Raw genomic sequence first — 27500 nt, 5'->3', positions numbered from 1 at the left:
GACCTTATTTGCCACAAAGCTGATGTTAATAGTAAATAAAGATAGATTTGAACCAATCATATATATATATATATGGGAAAAGGCATAAATTTTCATCATGAACTTGTCAGTTACACACTTAAATTATTATAACGATTCATTACACATTTTTACTACTTAAAGTGAATTGAATATCACCCTACAAGGTGTAATGCCACTGTCACATTATGTGGTGTATAACACTCATTGCCACATCAGCGATACATCAGCACCATGTCAGATATTATAATATTTTTATATTTTTTGTTTTTTCTTTATCAATTAACTTATTCTTTTGCTAGCTATATTTTATATTATCTAGTTTCTAATTAATTAATAAAACTCTAATAATTATATTTTATTAATAGCATAATATAAAGAAGAAACTTTCTACAATGGCCGTCAAGAAAACTTTCTGAATTTCGAGCCTAAGACCTAATAGAAATCCTCCTATCTTTAAGCTAGCTTTTGGGGTGTGAGTTGAGCCTAATACCTAATTTAACATGGTATCAAAGCAGGGCTCCTCTCACCCGATGTTGGGGTCTCCAAAATTAAAATTGTCCACGCATCGATGCTAAGCACTGGGCGTGAGGTAGGGTGTTAAAGAATGACAAAAGTCTCACATCGATGGTTAATGAGATGAGTGGACTCCTTATAAAGGTTGGACAATCCTTCTCCCTTTGAGCTTGTTTTTGGGGTGTGAGTTAGACTTTAACAAATCGAGCGTCCAATTGCAAATATTTTTTAGATCCGGACACATTTTACTTTCTCTATGTTCTTCATGGAGGTTTCTTAAAATATAGGAATAATAGAAAAATAATTTTCTTTCCTTTTCAATCGATCGCTCATCTAGTTTATTAAAATGTTTCACCATAGCTCCACGACTGAGAACCCCCAAACTTTCACCCTCCAATGACATGAAGAAATGCAAATCAAAATCCATAAATCTTAAGTCACGTAGTACTATTTTGATTTCTTGTTGGAATGTCTATGGGTAAAAAAAATGATCTTTCTAAAGGAACTCGTTATTACATTGCTTGTTGTTACTGATTCATTTAAATTTATTTGTTGTTACTGATTCATTTAAATTTATTAGATGTGAGGAAGATGAGAAGAGATGTGTGTGGGGGTGGGGGGTGGGGTGGGTTGTAAGGAAATTCTGATTTTTTAAAATTATTATTCTAATAATTATTTGAGGCGCATGATTTATTTAATTTTTTTACGTTAGGAGGTAAAAAATTCAATTTTAAATAGTATAAATATATAATAGATTTTGATGATTATTTGATTTTTAATTATTACTGAGCTCGAATTTAAACCATTTTGGCAAACTTAGGGTAAATTTGACCTTTCCTTTTACTAAACTAAATTAGAATTGTGATATGTCTTGAGTTGTGTGTGGTTTTTCTCTCTCTCTCTGTTGAGAAATAAATGGAAGTCGGAAAGGGCAGAGAAACCAAGAAAGATTGCTAAGTAGTAGATGGTCCACCTATTACTATTACTATTCTACTATGCTGCAAGTCTTTCACTTTTACCACTGTTAAAAAAGAGTATTTACAGCTGACCCATGCATTCATACCCATTTCTGCGATGCCAGCCTGTCCCCACCCCAAACCCCCGTGCTCTTTGTTCAATTTTGTCAACTCTCATTGCAGTAAGTAAATCTTGTACCATTATTTCCTTGGACCACTTCTTTATATACCACTCCTTTTCTTACCACACTTATAGTCTGTGCGGATCAATTCAATAGTTGATTAAATTAATTTTTAATTTATTTGAGTATTTAATTATTAAAGTCATTTATTTTAAGTGAAAAGCTAAAAATTATGTGACGAATGTTTTTTTTTTTTTCAATTTAAAAGTCATTTTATGTTGATAAAATATAGTAACTTTTTGCCTTAATTCAATTATTATTATTATTAATTTTTGATGATGAAGAAATATGTGAATGATAAGAAATATTATTACTTATGGATGTAAAATATAAATTAATTTTGTTTAAGGATAAAAACCTTAAATTAATATCATGTTAACAACTTTAAGGATATTTCAAACATTTTGAATTAAAAAAAGTATTTACTAGCACTTATTTGCCAAACACATCAACAACTTTTTTTCAACTGCACACTTTTATCCAAACACACAATTACTTATTATAATAATAAATTTCAATACTTTTTACAAATTACTTTTTTAAAGCCAATCTAAACGGATCCTTACGACATATTTTCTTGACTTTTATATCTAACTATATATCTATGTATTAAATTATCATTCTATGTGTATTAAAACAAATGTCAATGTATGTTGGCGTTGGCTTTTATGTGTCTTTTATCGAAAGTGAACAAATACTTGGTTAACTTAGCATTGAAGTGTGTGTTTAATTTAGAAGAGAGTGATATGTAGACTATAGTTTAGTTTTAGTACGAAAAAATTGCAGAAAGGTGAAAGTTTTATTGTGTTAATTGCATTTCAATTTTGAAGCTCAAGTGTTGTGAAACTATTTAAGTAAATTTGAGCAGCAGAGCACTGTAACCGTATTAACTGTGGTCACCTTTCTGGTTCTACTAACTCTGGCCACACCATTGTCTGATAGAATCTTTTTTATATACTTCCACTTTCCATCTTAGTATTATATAATAATATTTCAAATCAATTTTCACTCTAATTACCTACTCTTTATCTTTTTACCTAAAAGCAGACTACCTTTTTAAATGTTACCAAAAAACAAAAAACACTACCTTTTAAAATGGTCCTACTATACACGTTTCTTTTCATTTGCAGCATGCATCAAATATGATGTTAGAATTATACTAAACTCCTATTGCTTTTATTTTTCTCAATATATCAAAAACCAATCTAAATTTGTTTTCGTATTTAATTTTTGTACTTAGACGACACACGATAAAGCGTTTTAGTGTGTGTTCTTAGTGTATATAACTTAGGTAAATATTAATTACTTAAAAATATGTCCTCTTTTATTAACACGTATTTTCGTCTTAGTTGGGATAAGTTTTGGGTTTAATGGCTTATTGCATAAGTCTAATGTTGTATAGTTAAAGAGATCATAATTAAATGTAGTGACATATTTTAAAGTGGCTAACATATTTCTCTAATAACAAAAGTTTGAGTCATACGTGCCTAGTTTGAGTCATACGCTAGGTGATCGATTACTTTTTTGCATTTAATATATCATTAACTAATAAAAGTGTATTATTTTTAATAACTTAGGTTTTTAGATGCGATTAAAACATACTTCAATATGGTAATCACAGAAGGCAGAAATCCTAGTATATCGAATCTCATCTCCATCCAAATTAAAAATTATTTGACTCTCTGAGTTTAAGTGATATGAAAATTGAATTGACTTATAGTTCAAATTCAAAACTGAGAAATTTTAGTAGAATATTTATATTCTTTATAAGTTATTTATAACGGTATTCAAAATAAATGAGAAGAAGACTCTATTGGGTACTTAATTACTTTTGCACTTTTAACTCTCAAGATTATACACATCAGTCGAAAAAGGAGAGGAGTGGATAGGATGGAAGTGAGAGTGGCATTTAATTGAGCGGATTGAATTTAATTTGAACGGGTCATAATGTCAAGACCTTATATAATCTAAATTTGCTCGGATCACAACATGATGCATATCCGCTCTTAGTACAAAGACGTGCAAGACTTTTGCCACGAAGAGCTTCTTGCTCTCTAGGCTTGAAGGCGGCAATCTAGCTTCTATTGAAACAAAACGAAGGAGAGCTAGGTTAAGTAATAGGTTATAAAACGAGTCAATTTTTACTAAGTTTAATTGTTTGATTTAAAAAATAAATAAAATTTAGTACCTAATAATTTTTTTTCTTTCTATTAGGCTTATGTGCAACACATCAAATTAAAAGAAAAAAGTTATTAAATAATATTACACAATTTCTCATTAGTCAAATTGTATTACATATTAACCCAATTCTTAATGAATTGTAATAATCCATCCATACTTAATCGAGTTGAACATACTATATTTGATTTTGCTAGTTGCAAACTCTACGGGTGACTTTATTTAGACAGAATTAATTGAGCGGATTAAGCAAATCGACCTTTTTATATTCTTTAAAACTGTAAATTAGACTTTGAAGTTTCTTGTGATCTTTTTAATCCTTCGACATATCAAAAACTGTTGATTTTGGTCCTCTAATCCTCTGGAACTTAATTATTGGATTAAGAATTTTCTTGGATTACTTTTTTGCAAAGCACTTTTTCATACCTTAACTGTTAATTATTATAAACGTGTAAATTTTGATTTTCAAAAAAGAAAAATATATATATTTAAATTTACGATTAAATTGACTTTAGTTATATTATTTTATGTATCACAAGAATTTGTATCATTGTATGCTCATTATATTTGGTGAATAAAGTACATTTCCAGGGCCTATTTTCCAACTCACAAACTAGTATTGATCAAAATCATTGCAAGAAAGAAATGTCAAGTGACAAAAAGGAGAGTTATAAATGCATCAACTTCGAAGTTATACACAAAATATTCATAGATTTGAGTGAAGGGATCGATTATGGACCCATAGCTTAGGATGTCCAAATAAACAACATCACATTTTGTATTGCTTTTCTTTGTGGTGTTCTTAGTTTGACAAACTACTTTAACCAATTTCAATAACACTCATGAATTTGTTGCTAAAAAGATATATATGTATAAGCGAAGAAGAGAAAATATAAAGTGCACCCCACTACTCCAATAATAGCGAAACTCCTTCACCCTTAATAAGATCAGGTCTCGAGTTCGACTATTGGATATAGAGAAAATTTTATTAGAAATATTAAACCTAAATAAACGCTGCACTGCAATCTAAATTTAGTTAGGTCACCAGTACAGACTTGGAATACCAAACAAAAAACTAAAAAAAAAAGACTAAAAGTGCACCCCACCCCATGTGTAAATAGGGTCCCCATCTCAATTTGTAATTGAACGAGAGGGATGCCTATGCTATGCACTTTGTCTTTCTTCTTGTTTCTTCCCCTCTTTGCTTTTATATTTGTACACTTCTTCTTTTTGCTACCTTAATATTTTTTTCCTATTCTTTTTGTTTTTCAATTTACTTAATTATCCCTATCTCAAACATAAAAAATAATTAACTTCGTTCCGTCAGTATAAACTTGCTCACATTATATATTTTTACGTCTCAACCTCAATCAAATAAAGAACATAACCAGATTTAACGTAAAACCTAATATTATAAGATTGAGAGGTAATTATTGTTGTATAGTCTAGAATAAATAGGTGATATAACCATATAAATGAAGGATCAACATCCAATATTTTAGAATTATGTTTTTAGTGTGAAAAAGAGGGTCGAGGCAGCATGTGATCGGGTGACTGCTTGGACACAATAAGAGGTTAGCAATTGTGGGGTTTAAATTCCATTATATGTATTTTTTTAAAAAAATGGATGTCAATGTCGGCCTCATATGTCCGACTGAGACAGCAGCAAGTAGAAAATAAGAGAAGCTGGTGAAGTACTGCATGTTACCCCCTCGTGGGATTATCAATATATATCCTATTGTCCTTTACTTTATTCTCCTATCATTTTTAGTTTATCAAACTTATCATTCATCTACACCCCTAACCTTAATTACTTTTTCCTCTCTTGTTAATTAAGATGATTATCCATCATGCAAGGACTTATGTTAGGTTCAGGATTGGTTCATGAAGTTGAGTTAGGCTCACGTGTCATATCTTTACAAATTCAGTTCAGGATTGGTTCATGAGGTTGAGTAAGGCTCACGTATTATATCTTTTACAACTTCAGTTTGGTTTCATGACTACTATAAAAGTTACCAAAACGATAAGTAATTTTCTATAGTAGGTTGAGGTATATATCACTGCTAAAAAAAACTAGATGTACTTAACTATTTAGGTACAAAATTTATCAATCGTATGGTTTATTGAAAATGCATAACTATGTTGCTCTATTATATGCAAGTTAAGCACTTCCTTTTTAAGCGTAAAATCTGATGTCAGGGGCGGCTCAAGGATATTAATGGTCTAAACTTTAGTTGTTAATAACTTTTATAAATTAATTTCTTCTAGTTTTCAATTGATAATATAATCATGCTTATTTTTAATTATTTTTCATGAGATATAGTAATCCAAATATGTCAAATTTCTTCTAATATTTCCTTCATTTTTCATGAAAATTTGAATTTTCTAAAAATAGTATTCAATATTTGTTAAAAAATAATAACTTATAACCTATTATTATTAAACATGAGGCCCCTTAGATTTGGAGGCCTAAGACACATGTCTTTTTTTCAACACCGTCGAGCCAGCACTGTCTATGTTTCTACCATGTTATTACAAGTGAGGGGTGTATATATTGTAGCTTCAAAATCAAATGAGTGATGATAGTTCCATTGTTTGTTTTTGTATTTTGGACAAGTTATTTTCACTTAGGATGAGAGTGGCCAATTCCATGTTCACGTTTATTTGTCTCATCTTTTGCACTTCATCTTGATATATATGGTATGTGGCAACATAGAATGTAGGGGACCTAAATATGAAGTTCTTATTGTTCTCAATAATCCAAAAAATTATAACATGCATGCAAACGACCTATTAAGGACTTTTACCTTTCCTAGATTTGTCATTTTTCAAAGAAAGCAGACCTATAAATATAAAAATGATCATAAGTCAACATTACTATCTTAATATTCACGAGACAATAGGGCTTACAAATTCTTCTTTGCTTAGCTGTTCCATTCATATCATCCAAATTAGATTCCCTTATGGAAAGCAAAGTAGAAACCTCCTTATATCCACATCAAAAGTTGTAATACGTTTTGATTATTGACAAAATGATTTGCCTAAATAGGTCCAAATGTATAACTAAGAAACAAGTAGACTATAAATGTGTACTCATACGAATGAGCCCGTATAGTATAATTCAAATTTAGTCAGAATTTTGATATGAGCTCTGAACACGACTGGTGGGAAAAGAAAAAGAATCAAATAATTAATTTCATGTTTTTATCTGAATTAAAATATAAGCTAATATCATATCGAAATTTGTGATCATACTCTAAAACCTTAACATTTTGATTAAATACAAAGGTAATTCTCGATGTTGGAAAAAAATATATGTAATTTTGAGTTGTATATTTGTGGAAAACCATTATTCACTCTCTTCAGTATTTAAGGTATTTCTGTGCTCAAAACATTCTTTACACAATAAATATATAAGTTAGGTAGTAGTAGTAGATTGCATGTTACCCATTGCTCACTATAGTCAATGAACTTTTAAAAAAATATATAAAAGGACTAAACAAAAGTCAAGCAAACGGCTGCGAAAATATTGGAAGACACAAACGATATATTAATATATTTGTTTTTAGAATATGGTTTTAAAAATATTAACGAGGCACATATTATATATAATATCGTATCTACCAATAACATGAAACCCACTATTCTTGCAAAGAGAAAAATCGAACGAAGCAAAACGCTTAAAAAGTAGTCGATCCACTTTATGTTAATTAATTAATTAACTCATACTACTACCAATTAATGTTAGGTTAATCATGTTGATCTGATGCCTTATACTTTAGTAGCTAGTAGTATTATTTATTGATTTAAAAACATAAATGGATGATAGTAATTAATACTAGATTATAAATAGGACTTGTAGCATGTGTTAGATACCTGAAAACCCACCTAATCACATGCTCCACACCTTAATCAAGAATGAAGATTCATAAGAAGTTTCTCTATGCTTAATTAATCTGGCAATAAGGGTTTAGAGTTTCGAATCGTTACATGTAATCTGATATCTATCGCTTTAACAATTAATTTGAAAGCGTCACCTCTTTAAACATTGTATATATCAGAAGTTAAGTGCCAAAGTACATTATCTTCAAGTAGCAATATTTGGACGAATTAACTGCCTATGTTTCCTTAAGGTAATAGAGACATATAATAAACCATATAATTTAAAATATGTTCGTGCTGATAACTTAAGTTTTAGATGAGATAGTCAGTTAATTTAACGACTATATATAAAACATATATACATGTGATACTCAAGCTATTTTTATCTCTCTTTCGGTCATAGGAACTAATTATAAGCTTTCATGATCCTTGGAGCAAAACAATTGAATATAGCTTTGTTGTTGGCGCTCATAATGAAAATCATAATTCTCCATCTCTATATTTGTTGGCATGTGATCTGGTGTTGTATTTATAATTTTAACACTTCGTTATGATTTATATTTAAAAAAAATATTCATATTAATCTTTTATTAAAATACTATAAATGACAATTTCTGATAATTGAAAATATTAAAAAGATATTTCAAATACCAGAAGTCCAGAATCAAGGAAAAACCATTTGACTTCTCAAATGGTAATGGTATCACATATTATAGGATATTATTAAATTAAATGGAGAATAATCAAAGAGAAGATGTCAATTATAATTATATAAATAAATAAATACATATGAGGAATGCGGTTCAAGTTATCCATAGAAAAAGAGAACTATATTATTGAAGATAATAATATAATAATAATATAGAGGTACGAATCATTGAGTAGTCCACCAACAAATGCTTTAATTTTGTAACCTAAATATTCTTTTTTTTTTAAAAAAAAAGATACTTCTATTATAACTTAATAAATATAATTATAATATATAATGCATAATTCAAAACCCAAATTGATGCATTATGTACCCCATGCCTCACACAAAACAGTGTGCTTCCTATTTTGACATTATAAAAAATAAAAAATAAAGTTAGTGTTTGTAGTAATCTTAAATTTTTATTATGGATATTATAGATTATGTCATGCCAGTTGTACGTGTCTCTATCTCACTGAACATCAACAAAATTCATGAGACCACTTAAGTACTTCATGTACAAAAAGTATAATTGTTTAATCATGAGTTATACCTTTTTTATTGTGTTACGATTCTCATCTTTAATTTACAGCTCCTAATGACAAATTTGGTCACGTTAAAAAAAATATTTTTGATGACTAAAAACAAATACAAGTTGTCATCAATAATGTTAATGGTGTACAGAACGTTGTTGAATCATAACATCATAGTATTATGGTGTGATCATTGAGTATCAAAGATTGAGCATAATTGTAATCAAAGATTTTATATTATATTACTATTTTTTATTACATTTAAGAATATTGAATGTGAATTATTATATAATATGATTTGATGTGATTTAGATGATTATCATTGGGCCAATCTTTGAAAGTGGCCCAGCAATGATACTGCTACTGAGTGCGGCCAGTTGCACTGCCAGATTTCATAAATAACCTCAAATTTCGTTGAGAAAATAGCACTCTCCTCGATTAATTCTATTTATTTATTTGCGGCTTAAAATTTCATATTTAATTCTATTTATTCGCGGTTAAAAATTTTATATTTAATTCTATTTATTCGCGACTTAAAATTTCATAAGTCTTTCGGAGTTAGAGGTGATAAATGAACAGACTTTGTGTGTTAAATTTTTATGAGTTAAAATGATTGGATTATTAATTTTGTTGATTATCAATCTATTTAAAAACTATTTGGACTGAAATGAGTTTAATAGAAGAGTCAATATTAAATTCGTCTAATTCTTACCTTTTAATTGCTTTATTTCTTCTATTAAAAAATATAATTAGTATATTTTTCTATATTATGATTATATATAACACATCAATTAAAAATATTTTTATTTATAATATTTTAATAAACTAATTTGTGTTGATATTAATTAAAATTTTGATTGATTAAAATGTCAGAGCTACTAAATGAACGGGTTTATAATCTATCCAAAATTGGGCGACTTGGACAGGTTTATAATGAATTATGACTTAACATCATAGAGAATAAAATTTCATTAGTAGATCATTTACCACAAGAATAAGGGATAAAACAGATATTTTTCTGTTTATTTATATTTTCTCTCTTCAAAAATACAAAATGCATCTTTGAAAATTTGTTGTTTATAATCATACACAATAATTCCATGATCATCGACAAGTAACTAAGCCCATCATTTTTTCCTATAGATTAAAATTAAAAGGAAAGTAATTTGCTTTTTTTTTTTTTATAGATTATTAATTTTCCTGATCATGATCGACAGATCGAGTGCAGCTTCCTGGTGTAGATCCCTTCTGTAAATAATCAAAAAATTGACTATCAATCACATATTTGCGCGCTTCGCTACTTGATTATACTGAATTTATTGTTTTCGTAAACATAATATATGAAAAATTAGTGACAATTAATTTTAACGTCTACTGACCGCACAAGAATGTACATCACCACAATTGCATAACAGTTGCCCATTGAGGGTATCTGTTGCTAAAAATGCACCTCCTCCATCACTTCTCTGTATCATTTATTTATTAAAAAAAAAAAAAGTTAGTCCATGGGCTTTGAAATTAAAAAATTAAATATGGTTTTTAAAAAAATGTAGTGTACCTTGTAAAAATCAACAGCGATAAAATTAGCCCAGCGATTAGCAGCAGTATCGTGACAAGTCATAAGCATGTCAAGGAGGTTCCCCGAGTTTTGAACACAAGCTAATGGCTTCAATGGAAGTGTCCTAAAGTAATTTACCAACACCAATGATTTACTTTTATCATTCATTGGTGACGATTCTGCGCGATTAGGGCAATTTCCTTTTTCCATTCCGCCATCCCCATCTGCACGTTCCATGATGGTCAGTCATATTATTCGTGTACACTCAGGGGCATAATCGACTTATTTTACTTACATTGATTTTCGACCATGTAATTCCATTGGTAAGCAATCCCTTCACTCTGTTCTTTGGATTTGACAGAAGTAAAAACAATGAGTCTTTGGTTATTAGTCACCATGTCACTCACAAGTGGCCAATCTTGACCACCTTTAGGCATTTTTGCCACAGGAAACCAATATTTCATTAGTCCTGCATCTGTAAACACTTTGGTCAAACCATTTGGAGTCTCTACATAATCTTCCAAGATTAAAGTCACGATTTCTGATGGATTTGATGATAAAAACGCTTCTATTTCCTTCAACGTGTCAATTGCTGGTTCCTACTAGGACAAATTTTGAACACATATAAATATAATCGATTTTGATGTAAATATGACGAATAAAATAGAACTTACAAATGCCGTATAGTCATGACATTCGCCTCCGAATGAGTGACACAACCATATATCCCCGTCGAAATCGTAAGTATCAAGCATTAAACCCCGAACACCATTCTGAAACATGAACACGTTAATAAAAAGACATAATTAAGTAAATAAAAGTTAAAACTCACCCGATTCGAGCATAAAAACAATAGTTAATTCAATCAATTTTGATTTAATTAGATGAAATGACATACATTGAGTTGTTGAGTAATATTATCTTCTTGATTGGTGGGGGTTATTCTGGGTATCCCTGTATGTGATGGCTCTCCCTCAATTGAAAATGCATTATGGGTCGTCAAAAATGCATACTTGTTGAATGGCAAAGAACTGTTCTGTAAGCCCACACAAAATAAAACATAAGCCCAATCATAATTCACTAGCCCAGTTCCAATATAAGCCCAATTATATAATACGTACCACTAACTTAAACGGATCAGTGCCAGTTGATCTAACACATCTGTGGCCTTGAAAGGATAGAGCACAAGACAAACAATAAAGCCCAGGCCCACAATCTGCGTCTGATGAGCATTTGTCATCGAGCTGAATAAAAAATTAAATTTTGAATTCGTGTCTACGAATGGAAACAAAAAAAATTGAAAACAGAAGCATCGGTATATGAGTACGATAGGCCGCACTCGCTTTCTTCAATCGATGAAACATATACAAATACATAAATTAATCATTCTTTTTAATCGTATCGACTCTAAATTTTGAATTTATAACATGAGAAATCGTACCTTACATGTTCCATTAGAGCAATCGGCGGCGGCGACAACGAAGAGTACGGAGAAAATGAGAAATAAAGAAGAAATGTTTTGGTGAGGACCCATAAAAACAGAGGGAGGGAGAGTGGTGAGAAAGACTTTTTTATTATTATTAGAAGAAAAAAAAAATGAAAGAAGAAAGGGTATATAAAGAAAACTAAAAAATCTGTAAGTTTGTTTTGAGAATTGGCTGAGATTACAAAGCCATAATTGTGGAGAACGAAACTGACAGAAGAAAAAGCATAGGGATATGCTCTCTATATTATGATGGTGAAAATGTAATAATGAAAAATGAGACTCTTTATATCTTGTTTATGTAACGCCACGGAGATTTTAATTAATTACTTTTTGGTTGAAAAAATTATGGGAAAATAATCTCAAAATATTTACTAAGGTTGACCAAAACAAAAATAATGGAGTAACTGATTAATCATTAATGCACTGAAGGATCATCTTTCCAAAATTATTAACGTAATAATACAAATGATTAATTATATTTAAATTAATTAATATTTTAAAATTTAAATCTAAATAGTAGATAAAAATATTTTAATTTGGAGTTGTTCTCATTTTAATATGGTTAAAAAATACATGTTAAAAGAAGGATGAAGTAGTGATCAGTGAGACATCCATGACTCTAGGCTTGTTTGTTCAGCTACTCATCCTAACTTATTACTATTAATAATAATATTACTCCCAAGTTTCTATTTAAATGTCATTATTATTTATTTTATGTGCACTAAAAAATTAAATAAGTCTACTATTTTATCCTTGTTTAATTTGTTGGAAGTCAATTTTTCAATTAATGAATTATTTATTTTGATCTAATTATTTGACCAATTAAATGAATTTTTCATTTAGTTTTCTATATTAATCAAATGTATATTTTCAAGTCCTATTACTCAGAAAAGTAAAATAGGAAGAATATTGTAATTTAAGCATTGATTTTATGAAATGACAAGTACTCTCTTTGTTCACTTTTAATTGTCATATTGCGTTTTTCAAAAGTCAAATTGACTATTTTTTTAATGTTAAATTAGATTATATTAATTTGATATTTTGAATTAAAAAATTAAATATTCAAAAAACTATACAAAAAGTACTATAAATTTCAATTCTTTGCATATTAATATGATGAAAAAATACTTCGTAAAATGTTAATCAAAATTATTATTATTTGACTTTCAAAAGAACTATAACAATTAAAAATGAACGATATTATAGATTGACTATTTATACTTTATAGTAAGAATGGCATATAAAAAGTCACGAAAGGAGTAATAATTAATTTAAGATGATGAGGAAGAGGAACCTTAACTATTAAAACACATTAAAATTGGTCACATTCATCTGTGCTATCAATTGGTAGCAGTATCAATTGCCTTATCAATTTACTTAGTCTGGTTGAGAGAAGAAATACGTAACGTCTGTTATTTCAGATTTAAATTATTTCTTATTTAATAAATACATTTCTGTGGCATGAAATCAGTTTAGGAAAATAACAGGGAGAGACTTGGGACAGATACAAATTATTGGTTAAGCATAAAATTATTACTAATTAAAGGTAGTTGTAATTTAATGTGAACACATCATGCCTATTATTATTAGGAAAAATTAGTAAACTAGTCAAAATAAATAACATATTTAGTAAAAATATCCATACTTTATAAATATTAGCAATAATGTCAAAAATGTCATTATTTTAAAAAATTTATGTGCCCAATTTTCTTCCTATTTTATCTCTCTTTTTCAATTAATTCTATATATCCTTTTTTTTTAAAAAAAAAATTATTCTCTCTCATATTTATCTTTTCAAATTGTTAATTCTCTCTCCCATTTAATTTTTTTTCTCTCTCATGGTTATCTTTTCTGATTTTCCTCGAACATTCAAGTTGCAAATATTTTTTTGCCATATATTTTGGTTATTTTTTTAATCCAAAATTGAATCAACAAGAATCCCTTTGATTAAGGTATCTCTAATCTTTATCCTAGTTTCATATTTTTTTTCTAATTTAATTTTTGTTTAAATCTTAAAAAAATGTTGTTTGTATTTTTCAATTTCCGTTATGATTTACTCTCCAATGGCTAAATCCAATAAGCTTACTAGAGGTATTCATCTTAATCAACCAATTTTTGTGATTAAAAAATCCTTTAATTTATTTATTACTTAACAAATAGTGTATAATGTACGCTGCTAAAATGAGGGAAGAAAGAGGGTAAAAACATTTACAAGACTCATTGGTGTGCAAAACCTTCCTCAAATTCAGAACGCAAATGTAGAATATTTGTCTACTCGTGAGGATCTTGAAAAAGACGACGAAGATCGCGAACAATTTTCTATTAGTTTGTTTTGTATTTATAGTTCTTTTTTAGAATTTGGTATGCTTTCTTAATTTGTATTCAAATCACTATGTATACTATCAATATTTGTATTTATTAAAAATTTCATGTTGCATGGTTTATTAATCTTGTATTTGTCCCTAATTTGTATTCATCCAAATTTATGTCAACTAGTTATGTATTTTATTTATAAGAAGAACAACTTTCTATTAGTTTATTTGTATTCGAATACAAATACAAATAATAGACATATTGGAATGAATACCACTTAGAAAAGGAAACAAGATTTTGAAAAGAAAAATAAATACACAATGAAAAATATATACGAATACAAATGTATTTCTTAAATAGCTACATTTTATTTGACATACATATTGGAATGAATACAAACTAATAAAGGTATGTCAACTAAATTTGACATTTTTTTCTAATTTGTATTTATTCTAAAGGTATGTCAACTAGTTATGTATTTTATTTAAGAATGAGTACACCAAATATTCAATTATTTCTTTTCAATTTTATATTTCATTCACTTTTTCATCATACTAATTTTTTGTATTTTATAAATTATTATACAAAATTCTAAATAAAAACTAGAATAAATAGAAATACAAATAAAATACATATTGAAATGAATACATACAGGATTTTTGAAGAAAAAAATGACTATATAGGGAAAAAATATATGAGAATACAAATATATTTCTTAAATAACTATATAGATAAATTCGGCATACCTATTGGAATGAATACAAACCAATAAAAAACTATAATAAATATATATGGAATATATTGTGGAATGAATATAATTTTAAAAATGTAAAAATTCTGGAGAAAAAAAAACAAAATTTAAATTTTATTTGAAAATGTAACTGATGAGAAAATTAAGGATACTTGCCTTTTTTTAAATATTTCCCCCCTTAATTTTCTCCTTTTTGTTATTAAATAATTATATTCTTTAAATAAAAATAAATAATAAAAACATACATAACAAACTAAAATGACATTTTTACTAAATATTGAAGTTGTTGCTAATTAGTCCTCTTAAATGCTAAAATATTGACATTTTGAAAAATTTCCATTATTATTATTATTATTATTTCCTTGTTCAAAGTCTTGCCTATTAACAATGAATGTATCACATATTAATTAGTTGTTGAAAATATGTATACATAGTACATTAAAGCTTCAAAGGGTAAGTTGGACCGCCCATTCATTCATTTTGGACTTTTCTCTTATCAATTTTAATAGTGACAGCTCATATATTAGCCCCAATATAAATCATGTAAATATGATGATTATCTGTATTAATACCATATAATTAAATATTTATAAATTTTATCTACTAAATTATATTTGTTGTAAATAATATACAAAAGTAGACAAATGCTGATTTAGAGATGGAATTGCTTTGTCAATTAAAGCGTTTGTTCGACATTTGATGGAAATTAAAAAAAATATATATTTGAAAGTTAAAATTGGTATAGAGAAATTTACAGATGTTAAAATAAGATTCCCTCCGTTTTATTTTTAATAAAATATTTGATTGGACATAAATATTTTAAAGAAAACTTTTTTGCGGAACTTGTTATAATCTTAAGAATCTAATAAAATTTATATTGCAAATAAATTATGTCGCTAAAGATAAAATAAAAAGATTTTTTTAAAAAAACAATTACATTTTTTATTTAAATATAAAAAGATAACACCTTCATGCGTTCATTTTTGTCATCTTTCTAATTTATTTATTTTTTGAAAAATAGTCATTTTTTCTTTAACAACATGATTTGTTGGTTGGCCACATACTAAATCAGAAGTATAAAATAGAACAGAGTGAGAACTATTTCTGGCCAAAAGGGTAAGTCCATAAGAAAGGTGGGAAAAGGGTTCATTCCTTGGTAGAAAAAACACTGAAATTACTTGAATCATCATGACTTGATATATACCAAACGAAAATACAAGAAAACGGAATAAGAAGGAAGGACCAACACACAAAGTATGAAAGAGTTTCAATATGAATATCAAACATCAATTTAAAAATAATTTTATGAAAAGTCAAAACGATAAAATATATGATTATTGAATTGAGATTTGATTTCAATTGTTGTCATGATTAGAAAAAAAACGGTTGATAGAAGGCATGACTTGTGGTGGACGAGTACGTAGGAAGTTTCGAAGGCTATGTTTTGCGTACTTCTCTCCTTCTTCTTCATTTTCAAGTACTCCCATGCTTCGATGAGCTTTATTGATCCTATATACAATTTTTCTAATCAATATAAAAGTTTTTTGCAATAAAATTAATGACATAATGAAATTTAATTACGTACCTGACATCAGGATTTAAGAGAACGTTTCTTGTGAGCTGAAAAACGCACATTCCCGTTACAAATGTCATCGCTGCCATTAGTGGATATACCTACGTACCAACAACTTCAAATAAACCTACTATTTTTGAAACATTACATAAATAATATTTAAAAATTTTAAATATCAAATAAACTTGTCTAAATCATCAATTAATAGAGATATTGTAGTTGCGTATTACGTACCTCGGGTCTAATCCAACGCCCCATGTAGCGTTATTTTCTATATCAATTGCTTGGTGCTGATATTTGAAAAACAAAGAGCTAATATAATATACGTTAAAAGTAGATATGGTGTTTTGCCTCATGTTCGTTTATATATAGCAATCTATCTACATATATTAATTAATTAATTAAGTACTAATTTCTATAAGATTGGAAAAGAAGTATTGGCTAGATTAGTTCGACCAATTAATATTTGAAGTTGAATACCAAAAGGATGATTAATTAATTACATTTTCCAGTGGGCTGGTTGATGATAACAAGTTTTCACTTGGAAAGCAATAAAACCAGGCGCGTCTATATAGCCTCTAGTTTTCAAGTTGACCTGCTAATTTAGCCATCTCATTTCTTGTTCAACAAGCTTTTTTTTTATTGATATCGAGAATAAAAATAACTTTTAGCGGCATTAGCTAAGTGTCATTAGGATTAATGTCGCTAAAGACTTTAGGAACATATACTTAAAAGTGTCAATTGCTTCTAAAAATATATATTTAGCAATAATTTCTTAATTCTTGCTAATGTCATTTATATTGTAGTGTATGATTAAAAAAAAAATTGTAAATACTCTAGTAATTTTCATTTTTATTTGTCATTCTCAACATTAACTATTTATTTTTCAAATTATTTTTTAAAATCTAAAATTATACATCGATTAATATTAAATATTATAGTAAGAGACGGGGGTGGAGCCAACCTTCTTTTTGGGAGTTCATCCAAACCCCATTCGACGGAAAATATAATTATTTCTACATAATAAAAATTATTTTTTATGTATTTATAATAGACGCTGAACTCCCTTCGATTAGTCCATGTGTTTAGTTCTTCAGATTTTGAACCGTTTTATTAAAATTTCTAGATCCACCACAAATAAGAGATTTATACTTAATTTTTGGTTCTTATTATATAAAAACATTGCCGGTTCAAATCGGTTTCAGCGACCATGAACCATAGCAATCATTTCATTGAAATTAGAGAAAATCTATGGGTGCATCCAAAGTCCAAACAAGGGAAATTTGTTTTTAATTTATATTTTGGCTTTCGTATGTGTACAGCGGTACATGGCCAACATACGTATTCCTTAATTAATAAGTTACGAGCTTTAATGTTGTTGACATTTGTTCATGTTGTTTGTTGTTAATCACCTGTTAAGTGCTATAGTTGATTTCACGCTATTATTTATTGGATATTAGTTTCTATTTTGGGTTGGCCGATGATATCTACTCAGTATATGTTGCCTCCGTACTGAGTCCTACTTGTGTTTTTCTTTGTTTTCCTTTTATGAAATGCAGCGAGTGTACCTATGACTTCAGATTTCCCTCAGCTCTAGCCAACCTCCCGCATGTCAAGTTCCAGGGTGAACTATTCAGTCAAGCTCGTGTTGGATTCTTTCGGTCATGACATGATGTGCTATACTTTCAGACACGTATCATTTTATTCTTTTATTTTGGTGTATTTGATATTCTTAGACTTAGTATTGGAGATTAGATGTCCTTGATGTGATGACTTTCAGATTTTAAAAAATAATATTTAGTAATATTTAAGTTTCTGCGTTTTGGATCGTGACAAACTTTGTTTCTAAATATGCAGAATTTTTGTCAGATATATCACTATTAAAGTTAGTCAAAATTGACCTTGACCTATCATATTCAAACTGGACTGAAATCAATAATTAATTCTAAACTGTGTACACAACAACTCCATTTGTTGAATTTTAGGTTGTTATTATCTAGAGTTTAGATGAGTAAGAACCACTCATAAATTTTCCTTCATCTGATCCTATTTTTTTAAATAAAGAAGCAGCATGAATAAGATAATCTATATTGATAATTTTTGTCTTCTAGTTTTATCTAATTTTAGAGTAATAAAGTTAAAAATTACAGAATAAATCCTTCTTTTTGATTTGTTTTGAAAATCATTTAGATACCAGGCCCATTAGATTGTTTTTGTCTTCAATCCAAGCCAATCTTTTTGGGCCCAAAAGGGTGCCTGGTAAGTTAACAACCCGAATAAATGGCCCATGAGGTCTCCTTCACCTAACATCTGCTGACTCTCAATAGTTACGTTATGTTTAAATGAAACTCACACTTTGAATAGTTTAGATAAGAAACGTGGATAGTTTAATTATATTTTATATACTTAACTTTTTTTTAATCACCTATAAGTTTGTTACACAATGTAAATAGTGTTATCAATCATATTTTGAAAATAATGATGTATATTTCGATCAAATGTATTTAGTAGTCAATGTATGCAATGGAGTCTTAAGTAGAATATAACTTTGACGTCATAATTATAGTGCTTTACATCATTACTTAAAATTATGGTGAAAGTTGTGTTTTTACAGAGAGAGAGGGAGAATATGCATGGGGGAGGCAATGATGGTTTGTTGTGTTGAGTTGAGTATGATATAAGCGTTACGTTGATGTTGAAACTTCCTTGCAACTCACTGCACACGCCAAACCACATGCAAACTCATATATATATATATATATATATTCCATAACTGGACTCCCAAGGACCTTACCTACATATTCTTTTGTGTCTTTATTTCCTTTTTGAGCTCTTCTTTTTATCTTTATTACTAATTTGATTTAACTATAATAAGAATTCACCTTTCTTCTTTTTTTTTTTTGCGCTAGGGTGTGAAAGGAGTGAGGTTTACACATTGAGCATCTACAACATGAATCAGTAGGTTGAGAGTTTGAGTCACGCTGAAGGATAAATGAGGATACTACTGGTCCTTTCATGTGGTGGGGGAAAAAAAGTTTGTGTGGGGGATGTAATTGATGAATCATTAGAATTTGGAAAGAGAAGAGATAACTTAGTTACTATATATGTCTTGTATAGGAAAGGGATGTTTTACTTGTTACAATGTCTTCCCTACCAAAACTTTGCCCTTTCTTTCCTTGAGGTAAACTCTTGCAAGGTGCTACGACTTTTTCAGTTCCTTATTCTGATTCACCATGTGATATGTACATATATATATATATTTAAAATTTTGATATTTGAAAAATATTAGTATGAGTTGCGATCTTTGTCATATTAATAGGATGAAATCATACATTCTATTCTCGAGAGTAGTTATAGGTCTAAAAGCTTGATGTATACATATGATTAAAAAAAAAGTATATACATATGAGGTATGACATACCACTGACCAAATTAAATCCTTACTTCAAGATTCAAAAAGTACTCCAAAAGCAGTATAAACATTAGAGCCAAATGAACCAAAAAAATTAAATAAAATTAGAAGGAACAAACTGACTGCACATCTTCTCCATCCTCTTGGTACCAACAGCCAGTTGGTACACAACAAATTACACACGCTATACGACTCATATATATAATTCCAAGTATACTACATACTAAACGGCTCATTTTTTTGATTTAGACGAAAAAAATGAGAGGTTTGATTGTTGTGGCTGGCTTCTTAATAATTGCTCTCATTCCTCATACAGGTGTTTTAATTAATATCCACATTTGTACTCATTTTCCTTTCTGCTTTTTTTTTCTTCTTCAAACATAACATTTGTTACATTATTGATGCAGTTGCATTTGATCCGTTGGATCCCAATGGGAATATCACCATCAAATGGGATGTTATGTCTTGGACACCAGATGGCTATGTCGTAAGCGACTAAATTTATATATACTGATAGTTGTAAATTATTGGATTTTAACATTCATGTGTTATTACATGTTCTATTTTATCAACATTCTAATTCCATATAATATGATCCTACTTGTAGGCTACTGTAACGATGAACAATTTCCAAATGTACCGGCATATCATGACCCCTGGTTGGACCCTAGGATGGACATGGGCTAAGAAAGAAGTGATTTGGTCTATGGTGGGTGCACAAACCACTGAACAAGGGGACTGCTCTAAATTCAAAGGCAACATTCCTCATTGCTGCAAAAAGAATCCCACAGTAGTAGATTTGCTCCCTGGAACTCCTTATAACCAGCAATTTACCAATTGCTGCAAAGGTGGTGTCTTGGCTTCTTGGGGACAAGATCCTCAATCTTCTGTCTCTGCATTTCAAGTTAGCGTCGGACAAGCTGGTACCACCAACAAGACCGTTAAACTTCCTAAGAACTTCACTTTGCTTGGTCCTGGACCTGGATACACTTGTGGCCCTGCTAAGATTGTTCCACCTACCAAATTTTTCACACCTGATCTTCGGCGCAAAACACAGGCCTTAAGTAAGTCATGTTCATCAAGTTAATTGATCATTGAACTTTATCCACTAATAACTAATCCTTTGGCAGTGACATGGAATGTGACATGCACATACTCCCAATTTCTAGCACGAAAACACCCGAGTTGTTGTGTCTCCATGTCAAGTTTCTACAATGAAACCATCACTTCTTGTCCTTCTTGTGCTTGTGGTTGTGAGAACAGAAACAAATGTATCAAGTAAGTCTCTAGCTTTTTACAGACATAAATTTCCAGAGCACAAAGATTTGATTTACTTAACTTCTTATGACAAATGTATAGGAGCGACTCCAAACTATTGAGTGTGGTTGGGGTAAACACTCCAAGAAAAGACAATGCACCGTTAATACAGTGTACGCACCATATGTGCCCAATTCGAGTGCATTGGCATGTGAAACTCAACTACAAGGACTATTGGCGAGTCAAGCTTACTGTAACCAACTTCAATTACAGGATCAATTACACACAATGGACTCTTGTTGTTCAGCATCCAAATCTTAACAATGTTACACAAGTTTTTAGCTTTGATTACAAGCCTCTCGTTCCCTATCAATCCGTCAGTAAGTACCTAATCTCTATTAAGCATAGCCCATTCGCTATCTCTAAACAAGATCATCATGATAAGGGCAAACATATTGATCATGTGCCAATCTGAAATTCATATGCAGATGACACTGGAATGTTCTATGGTATGAAGTTCTACAATGACTTACTGATGGAGGCAGGGCCATCTGGGACTGTCCAATCAGAAGTGCTCCTCCAGAAGGACAAGGAAACATTCTCCTTCAAGCAAGGATGGGCATTTCCTCGGAAAGTCTACTTCAATGGCGACGAATGCATGCTGCCACCACCAGACACTTATCCATACTTACCCAACTTTGCCCATCATAGTCCTACTGCCTTCACAACATCGTTATTTTCCCTGTTTTTCCTTTTTATTCTACTCTTTTGATCTCTAGTTTTGTCAGTCCTTAGCAACCACAAGCTCCGTAGTATGTTGGGATCACAGATATTGAATTCTTTGAAAGGACGAACCTGGTATGTGCATAGGAATATCACACTGAATTCCGCAGAGTCATTATACGCATTGATATATGAAAACTTCATTCTTGTCGTGAAATGCTTACAGAGTGATGTACTTTGCTAACTCAAGGAAGACAGTTTACAGAATATAGCATTCACACAATAATTTTTACTAATTGATTACTGGAAAAGAAAATGTACCTCAGCTGAGATATACAGCAAAATTGCACCACGATAGATCAAACAAATGCAACTCCTGCTTCAAAGTATCTTTTTCACAATGTAGAAAGTCATTACTAGACATTAGTGGAGAAAACAAGGTTATCAAAGTATCTAATATAAGCAGTTATATGTGTTTGTGAATTGGTCTTGTACTTCCATACACAGCCTTGAAACACTATGAACTTGACAAACCTACAAAATACAAAAAATATGTGACACAACTGCTAAAGGGACTATGGTAGCAGCCCTTTTAGCATGAAACTAGTATATGCACACCACAAGTCAGAACGCATGGCCATTGCTCAGCCATACCAACTCACACACCAATCTTGGCAATAACACGGATGTCAACCCAGAGATAACAAACTAAAACAGATATACATTGAACTATACACAGATGATAATTTTTTAAATGTATGTAAGGACAACTGCCATTGAAGACATCAATGTCACCACTAATGTAATCAGAGACGCCTCCCATCGTGAACCGGCATTTGGCAAGAATGGATATGCATCAGGAGGAGGCATCACACAGTTGTCTCCATTGAAATAAATTCTGTGAGGAAAAGCCCAACCCTTCTCAAAAGTGAAAGTTGATGCATCCTTCCGGAATAGTAGCTCTGACTGGACATTTCCTGAAGGACCTGCTTGCATGAGCAGATCATTGTAGAACTTCACACCCCATAGCATAGCAGTGTCATCTGTAATAACATCCATACGGTTAGTATTAGTTGTATCATTTTTGATCTCTCACCTGATTTTATAGGTATATCTACAACCAAAAGTAATGACAATTGTAGAGTAAATAAAAAAAGGAAAGTAGATCTCGTTTTAGGATATTCCAAAATTTATGTTCCAATCTTAGGTGCCTCAAAAGTTAGAATAGCTCTTCGGAAAACTTTTTCATACATGAGGAGTTAGCAGAATAAGCATGAAATACTTCAACTTTGCTTACCATAAGCGAAATAAGCTATAGCGAGAATATTATTAGAAGGACCGAAAAAAAACTGCTAATATATCTAATTCACAAATGAATCAATGACAGCTAAATGTCAGAGCATTTACAATAGGAATGAGGACTTACTGATTGATCCATACGGAGTCAGTGACTTGTAATTAAAGCTGAATAATGTAGTGAGGTTGTCAAAGTTTGGATGTTGGACAACTAAGTTCCATTGTGTATAATTCATCCTGTAATTGAAGTTTGTTATAGTGATCTTCACTCTCCAATATTCCTTGTAATTGAGTTTCACATGCCAATGTATCCTAATTGGGCACATATGCTTTGTGCATTGTACCAAAGGAACATAATTGTTCTTCCCATGGTCTGATACAACTGAAGCTAGGTGTGGCGTTTCTGGACTGCAATGAAGCTTGAGAAGAAACAATTAATAAAAACACTTCAATAGTAACAATGCTAAGAATCAGTGAAAAGAAATTCTGCGTCATACTCTACACAACTCCCGCGCTGAGTGCCATTACTCTGACAGCCACAAGTGCACGTCGGGCAGGGCACAATCGTGTCATTGTAGAAGGATGAGAGGGACACACAACATGTAGGAGTCTTTTGAGCTAGGAACTGTGAGTAAGTGCATGTGACATTCCAAGTCACTGTCAAGGACAACATGAAAGGTTAGAACCCAATTTTCTATCGGTTGCAACTGTGTGTATCTTGATGAGCTTGATTAAAGTTTTCAAAAATTGGCACACAAGTTGCCCATCGAAAGAATAGAATCTGCAGATACTTGAGCCAAGTAACTTACTCATAGCCTGTGTCACTCTTCTCCCATCTGCGGAGACAAACTTAGTCGATTTCACAATTTTAGCAGGTCCACAAGTATAACCAGGACCTGGAGCCTTTAATGTGAAGTTCTTAGGTACTCGCACTGTTTTATTGGTTGTTCCAGCAGCACCAACACTAACTTGAAACGAGCTAACAGCGGTTGCCGGATCTTGTCCCCATGAGTTGATCACTCCTCCCTTGCAACAATTTGCAATCTGTTGGTTGTAAGGAGTTCCAGGCAGCATGTCAACAACTGTTGGATCTTTCTTACAGCAATGTGGAATATTTCCTTTATATTTTGAACAATCTCCCTGTTCTGTTGTTTGAGCTCCCATCATGGTCCATATGACTTCCTTCTTTGCCCACGTCCAGCCCAAACTCCAGCCCGGTGCTTGAATATGCCTATATTGTTGAAAATTGTACATTGTCACCACAGCCTGTTAACTTCCATATGGTTAATGATCAGAAGCTTCCACTTTGAGAAATGCTTATCAGAAGAAGAAAATAAAGAGAAGGGAGTCAAAAGGGACTGTCAAGCTTAAATGACTAAAACTCTACGTCATGTATGTCAAAGCTATCGAGATGAATAAACTGCATCCAAATTAGCCTCTGCTCTATTGCGTGGAGGTCATCTAAGGGAGGTCTAAATTATCAATAGATGATCAAGATTATTGTTACTTACCACATATCCATCAGGTGTCCAGCTGATCACATCCCATTTTATAGTAATGTTTCCATTTGGATCAAGTGGATCAAAGGCATCTGGTACAAAAAGTAAAAATGTATTAGTTAAAAACCACCTACATTTTACTATGCACAGTAATCTCTTGATTAAACAATAGCTATGCGGAAGTGAAGACATGTTTCAGATATAATGTTTAATATCGGTCCACAAAATAGACCAAACAATGACTATGTTTCACAAGGAAAATATTTTCGGAGAAGATTTTTCTTCATAAACTCTTCTATTAAGTCAAATTTTAGTAGTACATGCACAATTTAAACATAGAAATCTTAAAAGTTCATCCAAAAAGCAACATGTTATATAACTGATGCTTTCTAAAATTCTGCAAAATCTCACAATAAGAATAACTACAAAGAGAAGAAAATTATTATTTCAGATTGCTTAACAATTCTACAGTAATATCTAAGTTCATATTCAACCGAGAAACGATTAAACTACAGAACCACTGATTTAAGCATGGAAGTCAATTATAGTGAATTTTGTTCAATCCTATGCTTTGGAGAATGCAAAGAAGAGTCAGATTATATATTCGACGACATCATTTTAATCGTAAAACTTGACTGTGATACCACACAGGCTATAAAAAAAAAACTGTTAACCCAACATTTTAGTTCTTTATAGTGAATTATCACCACAATTGAAATTCATTTTGTGCTCGAAATGACTATTAAAAATCTAATCTTGAAGCTCATTTTTTCCAAGAATAGACCAAATCAACACCCAAATGTCCTGTTGCCTAACAGGATTTTGCTTTACTAAAAACAGAATACTGAAATTTTCTTGATACTTGATGTATATGTCCAATCATAGCAACAAAGATATAATCGTTACCATCAAAATCAAATTTTTGATTCTTAAATCATAGATAAACATACTAATCTCTCAGAAAATAGCCAACAATAGCAATTTTTGTCTTTCAAGAAACAGCCTCACATTAACAGAAACTTGTTGATTTTATTATTTAATAATTCGTCCAATAAAGTGATTTCTAATGTAATAATTACAAACTCTATTTCAATTTATTAATTTTATTTTTCTTTGTAAACCAACGAACACGTTTCTCCAAGCATGATATGTTTAATATCAAAAAATTAGAGTTATATTTTTGTATTCATTTAGTTTATCGAAGAGTCTTGTTTGATTTTTGATTTCTTAATTTTTATATCAAATTAAAATCAGACTAACAAATTAAAACGAACGGGTTATTAGTTGAGTAAGAACTGAGAATCAACTCTAAGAGAAACCAACCTAAACAAGATTACTAACCTGTTGAGCTGAAGCTGAAGCAAGAAATCAAGAATAGTAAAAGTATGGTGGAAGCAAAAAATCTGAACAAGCTCATTTTGTGTTGTATATAGCAGCTGTATATTTTCTTGAACCTTTATTTTTTTTTTCTTCTGGTTTTCTGTGTGCTACGTACTGAATGGGGGATGAAAAAGAACAAAGAGTCAGGTGACAAGTGGAAGAAGCTAATACAACTCTGAGGCCAAGCTTGTACATTCCAATAAACTTCACTTTATTCAAATCCTCCTAGATAGTGGTGGTCACTAGTCACCCACTAGCCACTACAATTAAAATAAAATTCATATTACTTTTCCCAATATTTATTATTTTCTCCATCACAATTTACTTGACACGTCTTCAAATTTAACATTTTAATAGATTTTTCATATATCTTATAATTATTCTAAATTGTCAGTTACTATAAAAAAGTTAATTTTAAAATATTTCATATGTAAATATATGATTAATTTTAAATTATTTAATTTTTTTAAAAAAATGAATATGTCACCTAAATTAAGACGGTATTAAATTGGGTGTTGGATATGGTTTGCTTGGGATATAGGCTACATAGTGTAAGGCGAATAAGTGGACTAAAATTAATTAGGGTATACATACCAAATAAATAAAAAGCATTGTATTGTAATTATTTGCCATTTTAAGGTAAGAGAAAACAAAGATGTCCAAAAGCAAATTCCAGAATCTGGAGTCCCCTCCGTTTTTATAATCAGAAAATAGACAAATCTTGGTTACATTAATAATTAAAACCCCACTATCTACCCAAATGTAACCAGATTGGAGTGGGGATCTAGAAATTTAAGGTTGTGGGTGTTCTAAAGTGAAAATATAAAAAATATGTGTTAACAGTGAGATTCAAATTTTGGTTATAACAACACTAAAAAAAGTCTTAAGTACCCATCCAGGAGCCATTGAGCCAACTAAATTATTTATTTATTGGGTCCTCTATGTAATTTTATACAAATACCTATCAATTTTCTATATAGATATATATATTTCGTAACGAAGTTAATGGGTGCTCGAGCACCCGGCGAACACCATGTGGGTCCGCCTCTGCAGATTGGAACCATGTTACATATCTTTAGTCTCAAATTATCTATTTCTCTTGTTTCTATTTTTCTCTTTCAATCAAAAATAAATCTTTTAGTATTTTTTTTATTTTAACTGAATTTAAATTTGAGATCTCAATAGGCCGCTGCCCTTTATCAAACCATTGAGTGTTATTTGTAGTGTTTCTCCTTTAGCCTTTACTTAAAAGAACATTAATTAAGAATTGTTATTTGTATTTATATCCTAAAATATATA

General features: G+C 30.4%; 4 protein-coding genes across 6 annotated transcripts; 1 reads left to right on the top strand and 3 right to left on the bottom strand.

Annotated features, from left to right (window-relative positions):
- Nucleotides 1-9948: 9948 nt before the first annotated feature.
- On the bottom strand, nucleotides 9949-12569 carry LOC101252242 (PI-PLC X domain-containing protein At5g67130). Its single transcript, XM_004232091.5, has 8 exons — nucleotides 11953-12569; nucleotides 11633-11755; nucleotides 11410-11547; nucleotides 11186-11284; nucleotides 10807-11110; nucleotides 10512-10735; nucleotides 10333-10419; nucleotides 9949-10201 (listed from the first exon to the last, which is right to left on the bottom strand). Exons 1-8 carry the CDS (start codon nucleotides 12043-12045, stop codon nucleotides 10145-10147), a joined length of 1125 nt encoding a protein of 374 aa, XP_004232139.1. The 5' UTR covers nucleotides 12046-12569; the 3' UTR covers nucleotides 9949-10144.
- A 3747-nt stretch (nucleotides 12570-16316) lies between these two features.
- On the bottom strand, nucleotides 16317-17025 carry LOC101252543 (uncharacterized). Its single transcript, XM_004232092.5, has 3 exons — nucleotides 16869-17025; nucleotides 16647-16735; nucleotides 16317-16570 (listed from the first exon to the last, which is right to left on the bottom strand). Exons 1-3 carry the CDS (start codon nucleotides 16890-16892, stop codon nucleotides 16417-16419), a joined length of 267 nt encoding a protein of 88 aa, XP_004232140.1. The 5' UTR covers nucleotides 16893-17025; the 3' UTR covers nucleotides 16317-16416.
- A 2392-nt stretch (nucleotides 17026-19417) lies between these two features.
- On the top strand, nucleotides 19418-22243 carry LOC101253146 (COBRA-like protein 4). 2 transcript variants are annotated; one of them, XM_069294599.1, is made up of 7 exons: nucleotides 19418-19815; nucleotides 20296-20362; nucleotides 20454-20533; nucleotides 20654-21110; nucleotides 21177-21324; nucleotides 21406-21683; nucleotides 21792-22243. In XM_069294599.1, exons 1-7 carry the CDS (start codon nucleotides 19627-19629, stop codon nucleotides 22073-22075), a joined length of 1503 nt encoding a protein of 500 aa, XP_069150700.1. In that variant the 5' UTR covers nucleotides 19418-19626; the 3' UTR covers nucleotides 22076-22243. The 2 variants fall into 2 exon arrangements, with proteins under 2 accessions (XP_069150700.1, XP_069150701.1); XM_069294600.1 differs by lacking the exon at nucleotides 20296-20362 and having other exon boundaries at nucleotides 19677-19815.
- A 224-nt stretch (nucleotides 22244-22467) lies between these two features.
- On the bottom strand, nucleotides 22468-26486 carry LOC101252834 (protein COBRA). 2 transcript variants are annotated; one of them, XR_002027045.3, is made up of 6 exons: nucleotides 26163-26474; nucleotides 24834-24913; nucleotides 24132-24588; nucleotides 23820-23979; nucleotides 23453-23741; nucleotides 22468-23069 (listed from the first exon to the last, which is right to left on the bottom strand). XR_002027045.3 is itself a non-coding variant. In XM_004232093.4 (6 exons), exons 1-6 carry the CDS (start codon nucleotides 26236-26238, stop codon nucleotides 22777-22779), a joined length of 1344 nt encoding a protein of 447 aa, XP_004232141.1. In that variant the 5' UTR covers nucleotides 26239-26486; the 3' UTR covers nucleotides 22468-22776. The 2 variants fall into 2 exon arrangements, 1 of the variants encoding a protein (XP_004232141.1); XM_004232093.4 differs by having other exon boundaries at nucleotides 23453-23730; nucleotides 26163-26486.
- Nucleotides 26487-27500: the final 1014 nt, after the last annotated feature.

The sequence above is a fragment of the Solanum lycopersicum genome, chromosome 2 (genome assembly GCF_036512215.1).
Source record: "Solanum lycopersicum chromosome 2, SLM_r2.1".
In the NCBI taxonomy this organism is placed as follows: domain Eukaryota; kingdom Viridiplantae; phylum Streptophyta; class Magnoliopsida; order Solanales; family Solanaceae; genus Solanum; species Solanum lycopersicum.
The sequence above is the reverse complement of the archived record's forward strand: the minus strand, read 5'-3'. Positions and strand labels throughout refer to the sequence as shown.